This window comes from Diachasma alloeum, unplaced genomic scaffold, assembly GCF_001412515.2.
Source record: "Diachasma alloeum isolate Michigan unplaced genomic scaffold, Dall2.0 Dall_scaffold_00185, whole genome shotgun sequence".
NCBI lineage: Eukaryota > Metazoa > Arthropoda > Insecta > Hymenoptera > Braconidae > Diachasma > Diachasma alloeum.
Genome location: NW_021680351.1, coordinates 1428194 through 1440161, shown reverse-complemented (window position 1 = coordinate 1440161; position 11968 = coordinate 1428194). Strand labels below are relative to the sequence as shown.

The window sequence follows — 11968 nt, the reverse complement described above, 5'->3', positions numbered from 1 at the left end:
ATAAATAAATAAATACATAAATAAATAAATAAATAAATAAATAAATAAATAAATAAATAAATAAATNAATAATGAACCACCCGAATTTACTCCTCTCGCATTCTTCTCAAAATAAATATATTCAACAAGTCCCATTCTGCCCAAAAGTCGAATTTTGACGTCAGATGACAGTGACTTCAAAAAATTGAAAAAAAACTCCATTCAATTTCAAAAATCTTGAATTTTTTTTTTCATTTTGAAGACATTTGAACTTCGAAATGACTCTATTCATTAAAATTACCGCATCAATGAATTCCATAATTCGTTAACTCATTAATTCACCAATTCATTGATTCACTAGTTCATTAATTCATTTACTGATCCCGCAGAGCAAAAAAATTTAAATACAACTCCATTCAATTTAAATTATCTTCAATTTTTTTCAACACTTGAACTCAATAAATAAATAAGTAAATAAATAAATAAATAAATAAATAAATAAATAAATAAATAAATAAATAAAAATAAATGAATAAATAAGTAAATACACAAATAAATGAATAAAATAATGAAACACCCGAATTTACTCCTCTCACCCCCATCTCAAAACAAGTATATTCAAAAAGTCCCATTCTGCCCCACCCCCGGTAAAAATCCCCGCCTAGTGACATGCGGCCCTCTACCGGCTGCTCACCGCAGGCCTCACCCCAAGGGGCTGAATATCGTCAAATGCCATTTCACCATTTTCCACACGCCAATCGTTGCCCGACAACTTCACAAATACGCTTCCTCGGAAAACCGGTGTCTCTCCTCATCTCCGTCCACTCTCAATCACACCGTGATGAATTGAAAGAGGACACGAGATGCGCAATATTTACGAGTAGCCGGACAATAACCCACCGCATTAGCTGTCCGCAATATATTTTTAAATTGTAAATAATCGTAAATTTTTGAATATGTGGCATGAAGCTGCGGGCTGATCTGCTGGGTATGTGACTAATCATTCGTGTTTTTTTATTGGGTTTGAAATTCCATTCGGATAGCGTGCGGAGACCCTCGGGCAGCTCCATAATGTCCCAGGACGACGATGTTGGCTTCTTGTACAAAACCATGAGTGAGTTTCATTCAATTTATTTTTGGTGATGGCATTGTTCGTCTGGCGGGCGACAAGTCGCTTTCATTTTTTATCGCTATTTCAATTTTTTTTTCAATGTTATTGTCAATTTGCCATTTTATTTCAATTTTTTTTACGTTTCGTTTTTACATTTTTCACGGTTTAGGAAGGGACTGGAATTTTTTTAAATTCGTGGGTCATTCTCGGGAGTTTAATCGGGATGAGGTACTGTAGAGGTGAAAGGGTTTAATCGAATGTAAATTTCGGGGGGCGAGTGAGGTGGGGGGTGATTACGGAAATTTATTGGAGGATCTTAGGGGGAACTGAAGTCTTTATCGTGATTTCGGGATTTGCGGGGAAATACGGAGATTGAGAGTTTGAATTATTTGATGCGACAGGAGAAGTCAATTTTAGTTGATCAGTTTTTTATGAAAGATACGAGGACGAGAGAATTTAAAAAAAAAAGTTGGCTGAGTTGAAAGGGAAATTGTTTCATTTGAGAACGCAAAATTACTAATCGTAAATAGTCGTTATTTTGCGTTTTTATTAATTCTCTCCGGGAGAATGTTATTTGTACCGGATCGCACTGAGGGAGAAGATAATACCGACAAGTCAGAGTTGTTTGAGTTGACGAAATACTTTCGTGGTGATTACCAAGGTAGAAATTCAGGAGCGAAGCGGTAAAACGGTTCGAGGCGATTTTGACTGTTGACCATTTTTCAGTGAATATCTCGGAATCTGAGGGAGATGGCGAAATTTTTGTCAGGACACTTTTTGTAGCCCTCAATTTGCTCTACAAAAAAGGTCGTTACGAAAATTTCGTTGTCTCCCTTAGATTTGTAGATATTCTTGAAAAACTCTCTTGGAGAACTGAATACACGAAGCGACAGGCAAAAAAAAATTTAAATGACTATTTATTAAAACATCCTTAAAAAAAATTACATCAACGAATAGACGAAAGTTGCCTTTTTATTCAAACGCCAGGGGACACGACAGGGTCGAAGTAAAAATTAATGTACTAGCTAGTTGAAAGTGTCACAAATGATCGCGCAATGGTAAAAACTTGAAAAAAAAACTCCATTCAATTTAAGTAATCTTCAATTTATTTTTCATCTAATCTATTTATTTATTTTTTTCATTAAATCTATTTTTTTTTCATTCAATCTATTTAAGTTATTTGTTTGAACTTTAAAATGATTAATCATTAAAACATCCTTTAAAAAAATTACCACATCAACGACCAGACGAAAGTTCCCTTTTTACTCAAACGCCAGGGGACACGACAGGGTTGAAGTAAAAATTAATATACTAGCTAGTGGAAGTGTCGCACACGCACACGTATGTGTATAAGTACTTCAAGTTTCCGCACTACACGCATCAGCATGGCGTCAACATAAACTCCCTCTCCTCCCGTATGAATGTCCACCATCAATCATTCCCCATTGACAATCGCCATTCAATCGATTCCAAATGTCCCCCGCACTCAATTCTTAATTTATAAAATGAGCAGTTCAGGTGAGTCTTCCAAATAACTCCCGCGGAGTCGTTAACCTAACTGACGCACTTCAGTGCACCGTTAACTTCAATGAAGTCATGAAGTTGAATTTTTTTTCCAGTTGAACGCGATCCGAAGAAGCGTCGAGTGAAACCCGTGGAATCGGCCCAGCAGTCACTCCTAGATTTTGACCTAGAGGAGAGCTCAGACGACAGTGACTTCAGGATTGAAGATCATTGCGAAGAGTCTGATGACGATTCCGTTGATTCAAATGATCCCGCAAAGGGTAAAAATTTAAAAACAAAACTCTATTCAATTTAAAAAATATTCAATTTTTTTTTCATTTTGAAGATTTTTTTTTGCATTGCAAAATTAATCTATTTATTAAAACATCCTTTTAAAAAATTACGACATGAATGAATGCATTAATTAATTAATTAATTAATCAATTATTTAATTAATTAATTAACAACTTTTTAAGATTTAACCTTTTAAAACTTTTAATTATCAGACTTCTGATTGATTAATCTTTTTTAAGAAATTATAAATATTCACTTCATGAAAAATTTACAGTTCTGTATTATCAAATATTTAATTCATCATCAATCGGAAATTTGAGCTACTAATATTATATTATTTTTTTATTTTGATGAGTATATTTAAACATTTATCAATATAAATCGCAAAAAGTTTTTTGAAGTTTAAAAAAAAAAAAAGAAATACCTAAATTTTTTTTTTTAACTTCAAAAAAGGTTTTTTTCAATAAAAAAAATTTAATTTCAACTTAATTACGACTATCCACAATGATGTTAACATCACGATTTAAAGGTCGGTCAACTTTTTAAGATTTAACCTTTTAAACCTTTTAATTATCAGACTTCTGATTAATTAATTAATCAATTATTCAATTAATTAATTAATGCATTCATTCATGTCGTAATTTTTTAAAAGGATGTTTTGATTAATTAATAAATTAATTAATTAAATAATTGATCAATTAATTTATTTATTTATTAATTCATCAATTCATTAACTCATTAATTCACTAATTCGTTAATTAACTTACTTCCAGACGATGAAGAAGTGGACTCCGACGCATCCTCGGACTCCCTGGAGGACCCCCTGATCTCAACAAAGCCACCATCAGCTGTAACCGTTGGAGACGTGATTGACCAGGCACGCCACCAGTCCGAGAAGGCCCTCCAGCTGGACGAGAAGCTCGCGAAGATGCTGATCTGCTGCGGGTGCTTGGGGGACCGAAGCGACGACATTAACGAGATCGTGGAGTGCGACGGTTGCGGGGTCACGGTCCACGAGGGTTGCTACGGTGTTTCCGACGTGGAGAGCTTCTCCAGCACGGACTCCCTCCGGCAGTCCGCCCCCTGGTTCTGCGAGGCCTGCTCTGCTGGGGTGGAGGACCCCTCCTGCGAGCTCTGTCCGAACAAAGGTTCCTCTAGTTTTTTTTTTTTCAACTGATTGCTTTCGAATTCATCAAAATAATATGATGTAGGGCAGGGATAGCCATGAAATTTTGAAGCCGTCAATTAGTCAACGTCACTCTTGAACTTCTAATTATTCAAGTGATCATCAGTTTCAATAATTAAATTTTCAACTGTTTTATTAACCAATAATTTAGGTAGGAAGATTGCCACTTATTTGGTTAATCGATAATCCCTTTTAAGAAATTATAAATATCCACTTCATGATAAATTTACAGTTCTGTATTATCAAACATTTAATTCATCATCAATCGGAAATTTGAGCTACTAATATTATATTATTTTTTTATTTTGATGAGTATATTTAAACATTTATCAATATAAATCGCAAAAACTTTTTTGAAGTTTTTTTTAAAAAATTAAAAAAATGAAATAATTTTTTTTTAAACTTCAAAAAGGATTTTTTTCAATAAAAAAAATTTAATTTCAACTTAATTACGACTATCCACAATGATGTTAACATCACGATTTAAAGGTCGGTCAACTTTTTAAGATTTAACCTTTTGAACCTTTTAATTATCAGACTTCTGATTGATTAATCTTTTTTAAGAAATTATAAATATTCACTTCATGAAAAATTTACAGTTCTGTATTATCAAATATTTAATTCATCATCAATCGGAAATTTGAGCTACTAATATAATATTATTTTTATATTTTGATGAGTATATTTAAACATTTATCAATATAAATCGCAAAAAGTTTTTTGAAGTTAAAAAAAATAATAAAAAATCAATAAAAAAATTTTTTTAACTTCAAAAAAGGTTTTTTTCAATAAAAAAAATTTAATTTCAACTTAATTACGACTATCTACAATGATGTTAACATCACGATTTAAAGGTCGGTCAACTTTTTAAGATTTAACCTTTTGAACCTTTTAATTATCAGACTTCTGATTGATTAATCTTTTCTAAGAAATTATAAATATTCACTTCATGAAAAATTTACAGTTCTGTATTATCAAATATTTAATTCATCATCAATCGGAAATTTGAGCTACTAATATAATATTATTTTTATATTTTGATGAGTATATTTAAACATTTATCAATATAAATCGCAAAAAGTTTTTTGAAGTTAAAAAAAATAATAAAAAATCAATAAAAAAATTTTTTTAACTTCAAAAAAGGTTTTTTTCAATAAAAAAAATTTAATTTCAACTTAATTACGACTATCTACAATGATGTTAACATCACGATTTAAAGGTCGGTCAACTTTTTAAGATTTAACCTTTTAAACCTTTTAATTATCAGACTTCTGATTGATTAATCTTTTTTAAGAAATTATAAATATTCACTTCATGACAAATTTACAGTTCTGTATTATCAAATATTTAATTCATCATCAATCGGAAATTTGAGCTACTAATATTATATTATTTTTTTATTTTGATGAGTATATTTAAACGTTTATCAATATGAGTCGCAAAAACTTTTCTGAAGTTTAAAAAAAAATTAAAAAAATAAACGTTTTTTTAAACTTCAAAAAAGGTTTTTTTTTCAATAAAAAAAAATTTAATTTCAACTTAATTACGACTATCCACAATGATATGTTAAAATCACGATTTAAAGGTCGGTTAACCTTTAAAATTTAACCTTTTAATTATCAGACTTCTGATTGAAGCCTGATAATTTCCCTGCAGCCGGGGAAATAATCAGTGTGAAACGTGTCACGTGACCCCAAATACTGCACTCATAAGTCAAAATAAGAAATAAGCACCCATCCTCCTGATAAAATGAGCAATACAACTCCCGAAGAATGCATGCCTAATTTCTGAAACAAAAGCAAATTCACAAAAATATTTCCCCGGAAGGAGGTATCTTCAAGGAGACAGACGTGGGTAAGTGGGTGCACCTGGTGTGCGCCCTGTACGTTCCAGGAGTTGCCTTCGGGGAGGTGGATCGCCTCTCCAGCGTCACCCTCTTCGAGATGGCGTACACCAAGTGGGGCTCGAAGACGTGTTCCTTATGCGAGGACTTGCGTTACGCCAGGACTGGTGTCTGCATCGAGTGTGACGCTGGCATGTGCCACACGTACTTCCACGTGACGTGTGCCCAACGTGAGGGACTACTCTCTGAGGCTCACAGCGAGGAGGTTGACCAGGCCGATCCCTTCTACGCCCACTGCAAGCTCCACTCCGACAAGACACTCGTTCGGAGGAGGAGAAGGAATTGGCTGGCCCTGAGGATTCGCTCTGAGTACAGGCAGCAGTTGCTCAAGCAGGCCGATCATCTCGACACTGAGGAGCAGAGGAGGATCCAGAGGAAACTCGCCAAACATCGCCACAGGTATCTCGCCAATAAAGCTGGAAGGCCCTCGCCCTGGGTTCCCACCCAGAAGATGCCCAGGCTGCTGACCACTTCGGCCTCTGCTTATCGACAACTCGCCAAGAAGGCGGAACTCATGGGGATTGACACGGCTGCTCTCGAGGCGCAGGAGGCACAACTGGTCGCTCTGGTGGATGTCAGGAAGAAGTGGCACATTCCACCTGCCTTCAGTGTTGAATTTATTGGGTAGGTTCTGGGGATTTTTTTGAACACATTTGGAGGTGTTTCCATTGTTAATGTCTTTGCAGTGGCTGGGGGATATTCAATATTTTTTTGCCTCCCACACTGAGAAAATCAAAGTTTTTTCAGAAGTATGGATTTACTTATATGAAGAAAATCGTCGCTTGAAAATTTTCACGAGCAAGATATCGTAGCAAAGTCAGCAAATATCAAGAGCAAAATAGCTCAAAATACCAAGTTAAATTTAATTAATTCATTTCATAGTTAAAAGGAAGAGTTAATAAGCATAATCTTTAATATTCTCATGAATATAGACTTTAATAAGCTCTATTAATTGACAGTAATTGAAATTCAATTTTCATGCAGATTCGAAAAAATTGATATTTGATGTTTTTCAAAAATCAATTTTTCAACGGAAAAAAAAGAAAAAAAATTTTCAGTGTTTTCATTTTGAAGAGTTTGTCCGACTTTCAGATGAGATGTAACTCGTCACAATCATTTGACTCTCCTACAATTTCTGGATTAATTAAATTCATGTTTAATTCATGAATTTGATAAAAATTTAATATATTTAATATATTAAATAATTAAATAATAAATTGATAAATAATAATGAGTAATAAATAATAAATTAATTATTAATAATCATTAATAGTGAATTTAATTTATAAATTCAGTATATTTATTTTGTTTAATTTAATTCATGAATTATTCAAGTTAATTCATCATATCATTTTCCTGAGCAACGTCACTCTTCGCAGGTATTACCTTGATCGGAATCTACGTGTCACCACGATGAAGAGAAAGCTCCAGGAGTTGCTGGACATAAATTCACAACTCCTTAATGAACAGCAGAGGCTCGACAGGAAATACGACGAGGTGATGAAGGATAATGAGGAGCAGATCAGGGTCAATGTGACTCTCAAGGAGAAGATCGAGTTGTATCACCAGGTGATGAGGGCCAGTGGCTACGTCAAGCCTCTACCACTCATCGGGGATATCGTTAAACCGAGGATCCCACCAACTCTAGGTAAATTCAATTTTTTCAAATGGCAATAACTGCCGAATAAATGATGGGAATTTGACCAACTTTTTTTCATTTTCAAGGTCTTTTCAAAAGCTTCAAGACCCCGTTAGATTATGATTTTTCAAATGTGATCTGGATTCTTTTTTGCCAATTTTTTTATCCGGAAATTTCCACTCGGTTTTGCATAACGCAGAGAACTGCCAAAAATAATAGATTGAATAATATATTAATTAATATATTAATATGATATATATTAATATATATTGTTAATATGTTATAATAATACATTATTAAAATATTGTTAATTATATATATTAATTAATATATTATAATGATTCTCATCATTTGCATCATTCCTCAATAAAAATTAAAAACGTCTTAGCATGCATCTGGATTTTTTGCGGTTCTCTGCGTCATGCAAACCGAATGGAAATTTCCATCCAAAAAAATCGATAAAAACAATCTAGATAACATTCGAAAAATCATCCAACCGGGCCTTAAAATGAAAAAAATGAAAATAAAAAATCACTGTCAATCTTGAGTTATTGAAATTGAATTGGAGTTGGTTGAAATTTTCGTGATTTCGTTGTTTTAAGGGGCTGGACTTGGAGTTCCAACGGCAGCAGCCCTGAAAATGGGGGTGGGTTTTCCCCTACCAGTGACAAAGGGGTCTGAAGGCGCTCGGGAGGGTCGAGTCCTCAGTAGTCAGGCGCAGGAGCAACACGTGCAGAAGCCTGAGTTGACTTTACGTCATCAGTGTGGCATCTGCAGGAGATCTACTAATCAGCATCTACTGGCCAAATGTGACACGTGCCATCTCCATTATCATCTGTCCTGCCTCAGTCCACCATTATCACGGATGCCTAAGAAGACTAAACTCATGGGATGGTATGAAAATTCGTTATAAGTCATTCGGTATTTAAGCAGGAAAAAATAAATTCGCAAAATCTTGAAAATTATTTCGTCCAGACTGAAGTGATGTAGGGAATTTTTCGCCATTAATTCGTCTTCATTTATTCATGCAGAAAATTCTGGGAATGTGACACATAACCATTGTAACAAAATTATTTCATTAATTAATTTCGAAATAAAGTAATTAATCAACTTCTTAAGATTGATTTTGCATTTCTTAATGCAGGAAATGATGAGAATGTGACAAAAAATTATCAGAACTAAATAAAATCATTAAATCGTCAAAGCTATTTCTCAAAAAATGAAGTGATTTATGAAATTATTTTCTATCAATTCATCTTCTTAATTTTTTAATGATTCAAAGAATCTTCAGAACAAAAAAAAAATTCATCAGTGAATTGTTTAAAAATGATTTCTCAAAAAAAAAAGAATTCTGCAATTCCCTTCTACCAATTTATCTTCTTAATTTTGTAATGATTCAAAGAATCATCAGAACTACAAAAAATTCATCAATGAATTGTTTAAAAATGATTTTTCAAAGAAAATAAAGGAATTGTGGAGTTCCCTCCTATCAATTCATCTCCTTAATGATTTTTTAATGCAGGCAATGCTCAGAATGTGACAAAGAATCATCGGGTTCTGACGTCGAACGAGTGGACACATCAGCCCCCCGTAAACTTCGGCATTGCAAGGACGAGGTGAATGTCGTGTCAACTCCACCGCGAGAGGTGCAGCTGTCAGCAAATCCCTCCACCCCAACGACCTCCAGATCTCACAACGCGAGTGTAAACTTCATCTCTGTGGACATGCCAACGCCAAAATTGACAATCAAACCGATGATCCCACAGCCACCAGTGCCCGAGCCAATGCAAATTGACGAATCGCCTTATGTTCCACAACAGATACCTGAGAGTGTGAGGATAGCTCCTAGGGAGGGCTCCCCTCAGTACATGGTGGCGTGTGCTGATGGCACTGAATCCGGCTATCAGAGGAGTGGCAAGAAGAGGAGACGGGAGAAGCACAAACGTTACACACCCGATCCTATCACTGGGGTCAAACAACGGAAGAGGAAACATAAGAGGAAGAGTGTTGATGTCGAGAATCCGGATAATCAGGGGCAGCCGGAGGTCCATCGCAGGATTACGATTAAGGTGAGGGAGAAGTACATGAGTAAACGAAATTCATATTTCGTTTTTAGTTTATCGAAAGTGGAATTTAATGTTTGGTTTTTATTTTTATGGTTTTTATTCAATACTTGGAATCGTTATGCAGTTATCATTGCATTTCAAACTCGGGTAACGAAAATAATTTCACATTGTGAATTTCATTTTGGAGGAGAAAATGAACATTTTACATTTTATTCCATGAAGATGAAATTGACGATTTTTTATTTATGGAAACATGAAGATCAGACAATTTCATTGTAAATTTAAATTATTTTAAAAAGTGAACTTATCTCAGTGCTTGGTAGAGCAATTTGCACTGTGTGAAATAATAATTTCGAGTTTATACTTTCGGAAAAATTAATTATGAGATTTTTTTTCTCAATTTTTATTCCTCAAAGGGGTAATGAACATTTCATGTTAGCCTGTTTCGTGGAAGTGAATAATTTCCTACATTAAAATTGTAAATAATAAAATTAGTAATCGTTCAAACATCAAGAAATAATTAAAACAAAATGAAAAGAAATAATTTAACAAAATGTTAACGATTTAATCAATATTTTTATTTCAAAAAGTGTTGTTGACGTACCATTTGATAACATTGAATCGACAACTAATCATGTGTTTTCAATTAATTATTTGGGATGATGATTTTGATGATTTTGTCTGCAGATAAAGCCCATTCCACGTCCAGACGGTGAGAAAGTCTCGGATTCGAGTCCCCAAATGTTCATTGCCACCTCGACAAGCACCGAAATTGATACCCCACCGCCCACGCATGTGTTCCCAACCCCAGCACCACCACCACCACCCCCACCCCCGCCGACTCCCCCACCTCAACCATCATCAGCAGTGATACAACCCATACAGCAAGCTAGTCCCATCGTCATCACTGCACATGGCTCGAGGGGATCGACTGGCAAGAAGAGCAAAGACATGGAGCTCACCCAGTGCAATGTCTGCAACCTCCCTGGCAGCTCCCAGAATCTCGTCATGTGAGTAGAAACTAACATATTTTTTAATTCTAAATTAATTCAGGGAAGTAATGAATTCTAAGCAAATAAAATCCCTCATTTCAATTTTTCTGATCCTTTCGACAATATTTTTTATTGAAATTTAATAGGGGAGAGCGGGGCAAAATGAAACAGCCAAAAAATGACAAATTTTATTATTATTTTAATTTTATTATTGATTAAATACAAATTTTTTGCTTGAATTACGTCAAACTGTTATTTTTCGACTGTTTCATTTGCCCCACTCACCAGTATTTACTTTTTTTAATTGAATGTTGAATAATCAATTGAATATTTCAATTAAATAATTACTTTGCAATTGTAATTTTTTTTAACATTGTCATTGCAGTTGAAAAACTTTTTGCAGTTGAAAAAATGAAAAAATAAATTAATTCAATGAACTTTTTCAATAATAATACCACTTCCGCAAGAATTAACGAATTAAATTCTTCCTTCACAGGTGCGACGAATGCAAAAAGTGTTATCACTTCACCTGCCTCGATCCCCCCGTGAAAAAATCCCCGAAGCGACGCGGATACTCCTGGCACTGCGCGGACTGTGATCCTAGTGTAAGTGGTGACACATTTTAAAAGGGAAAAACGAAAAAAAAAACAGAAAATCAGTGAACACTAGGAAAGGTTGAGTCTTTCGCCACAATTGTATTAAAAAACAATTATTAATTCGAAAAATAATAATGATTTTCGTACCAGTATCAAAATCGTCTCCTGCACTTCAATTATCCAAATTTTTATTATTTTTGAATGATGAGTAATAATTAATAAAAATTTTCGTCCTCGAAATTCTGATTTTTTTCGTTTTTAATTTTTTTTCATTTTGTCCTCCTGCACATGATTTTTCCAGATATTCCCAATTTCGTTATTATTTTCTTATATTTTTTACTGACTGCAAATATCTGTTTCTTTTCAGGCCTCTGAAACTGAGAATTAATTCCCATCAATTTTATCTCCCAGCGACGAGCGTACGGAAGTTCACGGAATTACATTTTTTTCAATATGGAAAATTAATACTAAGAATGAACATAGTGGTAATAATAATCGTATAATAATAATTCAATATAATATAGTTATTTGAAATAGATGTGTTTGAACATCTCATGTCAATCGAATTATTGTTTTATATTCAATATTGAATTTTGGAATTTGTGAACAAAAGGATAATGAATGTATCAAAATCCCCTGCATTATCTTTCAATGGTTTATTTCACTGTCACTATTTGATGAAATGATCAATGGATATTG

The 11968-nt window shown here is 33.9% G+C and overlaps 1 protein-coding gene across 2 annotated transcripts; it reads left to right on the top strand.

Annotated features, from left to right (window-relative positions):
• Nucleotides 1-740: 740 nt before the first annotated feature.
• On the top strand, nucleotides 741-11901 carry LOC107048041 (PHD finger protein 14). 2 transcript variants are annotated; one of them, XM_015270996.1, is made up of 11 exons: nucleotides 741-911; nucleotides 1023-1093; nucleotides 2710-2874; nucleotides 3661-4035; nucleotides 5901-6600; nucleotides 7356-7624; nucleotides 8218-8509; nucleotides 9138-9684; nucleotides 10369-10691; nucleotides 11170-11278; nucleotides 11637-11901. In XM_015270996.1, exons 2-11 carry the CDS (start codon nucleotides 1051-1053, stop codon nucleotides 11655-11657), a joined length of 2844 nt encoding a protein of 947 aa, XP_015126482.1. In that variant the 5' UTR covers nucleotides 741-911; nucleotides 1023-1050; the 3' UTR covers nucleotides 11658-11901. The 2 variants fall into 2 exon arrangements, with proteins under 2 accessions (XP_015126482.1, XP_015126481.1); XM_015270995.1 differs by lacking the exons at nucleotides 741-911; nucleotides 1023-1093 and adding an exon at nucleotides 2473-2608.
• The last annotated feature ends 67 nt before the right edge of the window (nucleotides 11902-11968 follow it).